Source organism: Terrapene carolina, unplaced genomic scaffold (genome assembly GCF_002925995.2).
Source record: "Terrapene carolina triunguis isolate 2854851 unplaced genomic scaffold, T_m_triunguis-2.0 Scaffold28348, whole genome shotgun sequence".
NCBI lineage: Eukaryota > Metazoa > Chordata > Testudines > Emydidae > Terrapene > Terrapene triunguis.
The window spans coordinates 1-2,734 of record NW_020692699.1 but is presented as its reverse complement, the minus strand read 5'-3'; the positions used below and the strand labels follow the sequence as shown (position 1 = coordinate 2,734).

Here is a 2,734-nt window from a genome sequence, read left to right as displayed (position 1 = left end):
GGGGGGTGGGGGTATTTCGGGGGGAAGCTTAGGGCTGGCAGCTTAGTGGGGGCAGGTTCTTTTGTGCATCGCTCCCATCTTTAACCCCCCTGTTTTGTTTCCCAGGGCAGCCTCCCTCCGAGCCCCCCGTCCTGAGACCCCCGTTTCTTCCCTCGGCACCTCCAGCCCCCCACCCCACCACTGGTGACAGCAGAGCTTCGACCATTGCCTGTGACTCCCCCAAGCCACCCCCCCAGCCCCTGCCAGGTAACTCCGCCCCCTCCCCCAGTGGGGGAGCTGCCTGGACCGGACTCGATCTGCCCATCCCCCTGGGGGTGGGGGAGTCTGGGGTGGGTGAGCTAACGGACTCCCTGTTTCTGCCTCCTCCCCACCCCCCGCAGAGCCCTCCTGCCCCTCGCTGCCTCTGCCCGGCCCCCCGCCCAGCGGCCTGCTCAGCTTCAGCAGCCAGGGTCCTGTCCCCCCGCCCGCGGCACCCCCTGCCGACCAGGTACCGACACGGGAAGGGGCGGGAGGGAGGAGTCCTGAGTAGGGGGGCGGGGATGGATAACGGGGGACATCACTGGGGGGGGGGGGGGGGGCTGATTGGGTCCTACCCAGAATCCTTAGCACCCTGGGCTGCGGGGGGGCGGGGGTCTGAGCTACCCCTGTGTGTGTCTCTCTCTCCCCCTGCAGACTTTGGGCCCTGTCCCCCAGGTGCTGGGCCCCGCCCCCCAACCCTTCGCCTGGCCCCTGGCGGAGCTGGTGCAGGCCACGGGCGGCTTCGCGGAGCAGCACAAGGTCGGGGAAGGTGGGTTCGGCTGCGTGTACCGCGCCCGACTGCGCAACACGGACTACGCTGTCAAGCGGCTCAAGGAGGTACGGGGGGCCCCTACCCAGCGTCCTTTGCAGTCCCCCTGTCTCACTGACCTACCCACAATCCTCTTCACTAGCCCCGGCCTGCCAGGGAGGTACCCACAATCCTTTGAGCCCCCCACTCGCGCTGGGGCCTGCTCTGCCCCCTCCCCTTCCCCGTGTCCCCTGGGGGTGGGGGACTGGTGACCTGACGCTCGTTAACCCCCCTCCCCATCCCCCCAGGACACGGAGCTAGATTGGAGCAGCATCCGGAGCAGCTTCCTCACCGAGGTGGAAAAACTGTCACGGTGAGGGGGGGCTGCGGGTCGGGAGTGAGGGGCAACGGCAGGGCTGGGGGGCAGGGGCTGCGGGTTGGGAATGAGGGGCTCCAGTGGGGCCAGTGCCCTGGGACCTACCCAGAATGCTTTGCGCTCACCCTGGCCCCAGGAATTTGGGGTGACCCTCCCCCACTAACTCCTGCCCCCCCAGGTTCCGGCACCCCAACATCGTGGAGTTCGGGGGGTTCTGTGCCGAGCGGGACCATTTCTGCCTCGTCTACGTTTTCATGCCCAACGGGTCCCTGGAGGATCGGCTGAGCGGCCAGGTACCCCCCCCCCGCGTCTGCCCCCCCCCCCCAGTGTCTGGCCCCCCAACCCCCCCAGTATCTGCCCCCTCCAAGCCAGCACCCCCGGTGCCTGTCCCCCCAGTGTCTGCCCCCCCAACCCCCCCGGTATCTGCCCCCCCAAGCCAGCCCCCCTGGTGCCTGCCCCCCCCAAGCGGCTGGTGAAGATGGGGGGGGGCACTCAGCTGGGAGCCCCCCCTGGCCGCGGGGCCGAGTGCTGGTGCCACCCTGGGGTGTGTAAATGGGGGGGGGGGGATCAGGAGAGCAGAGCAGGGAGTTTCGGGCGGGAGGAGGGGGGGGCAGGCTGGGGCAGGGAGAGTCGAGCAGCCAGGACCCCCGGGCAGGATCCTCCAGTGTGGGGGGACCCCTCCCCCATTCACCCCGTCTGCTCCCCCAGGGCGGGTGCCCCCCCCTGTCGTGGGCCCAGCGGCTGGAGGTGCTGGTGGGGACAGCGCGAGCGGTCCAGTTCCTGCACCGGGACACGCCCAGCCTGATCCACGGGGACGTCAAGAGGTGAGGGGGGCTCTGGGGCGGGGGGGTCAGGGGGGCTCTGGGGCGGGGCTGGGGGGTGAGGGTGTCGGGGTCCCCGGGCGATGCTGGAGCTGCTCCCCACAAAGCCAGGCAGGACTCTGGGAGTCTCCTCTCGGCACAGACCGTCTCCAGGGCCAGCAGCTCCCACGGCTTCACCTCCTGGGTCTGACCCTGGAGCCTTCGGCCTCCCCTGCCCCCCCGTGTGCCCCCACAGCGAGTCGCCCGGGCAGGGGCCTGGGGGGGCCAGAGGGTCCTGCCCCCCCACTCCGCAGTCAGACGTGACTCTCAGCCCGCCGGGGACACGGAGGTTTATTAGACGACAGGAACAGTCTAAACCAGAACTCGTAGGGACAGAGACCAGGACCCCTCAGCCGGGTCCATCTTGGGGGGCAGGGAGCTTAGACCCCAGCCCTGGGGCTCCCTCCCCTTCCCCAGCCAGCTCCAAACTGAAACTCTCCAGCCCCCCCGGCCCCTCCTCTGGCCTTTGTCTCTCTCCCGGGCCAGGAGGCCCCGATCCCTTTGTTCTCCAGCACCTTCAGCTGGCACCAATCACACCCCCTGATCCCCCCAGCTAGATTAAGAACTGCATAGGGGAAACTGAGGCACTCACACAGTATTTAGAGAGAACATTAAGAACATTCCCATTTTGTCACAGAGGGGATGTGGGGTGGGGGGGCTCTGGGGCAGCGGGGGGTAAGGGCGGAGCTGGGGATGTGGGGTGAGGGGATGGCTCTGGGGGCAGTGGGGGGG

General features: G+C 68.9%; 1 protein-coding gene across 1 annotated transcript; it reads left to right on the top strand.

The window, feature by feature from the left end:
- Nucleotides 1–55: 55 nt before the first annotated feature.
- LOC112124841 (interleukin-1 receptor-associated kinase 1-like) lies at nt 56–1,966 on the top strand (the record flags this gene model as incomplete). The annotated part of the gene is made up of 6 exons (XM_026662548.2): nt 56–246; nt 381–487; nt 673–855; nt 1,075–1,139; nt 1,321–1,435; nt 1,851–1,966. Coding segments are annotated over 6 exons (777 nt in total), but the record flags the coding sequence as incomplete, so codon positions are not given.
- Between the last annotated feature and the right edge of the window lie 768 nt (nt 1,967–2,734).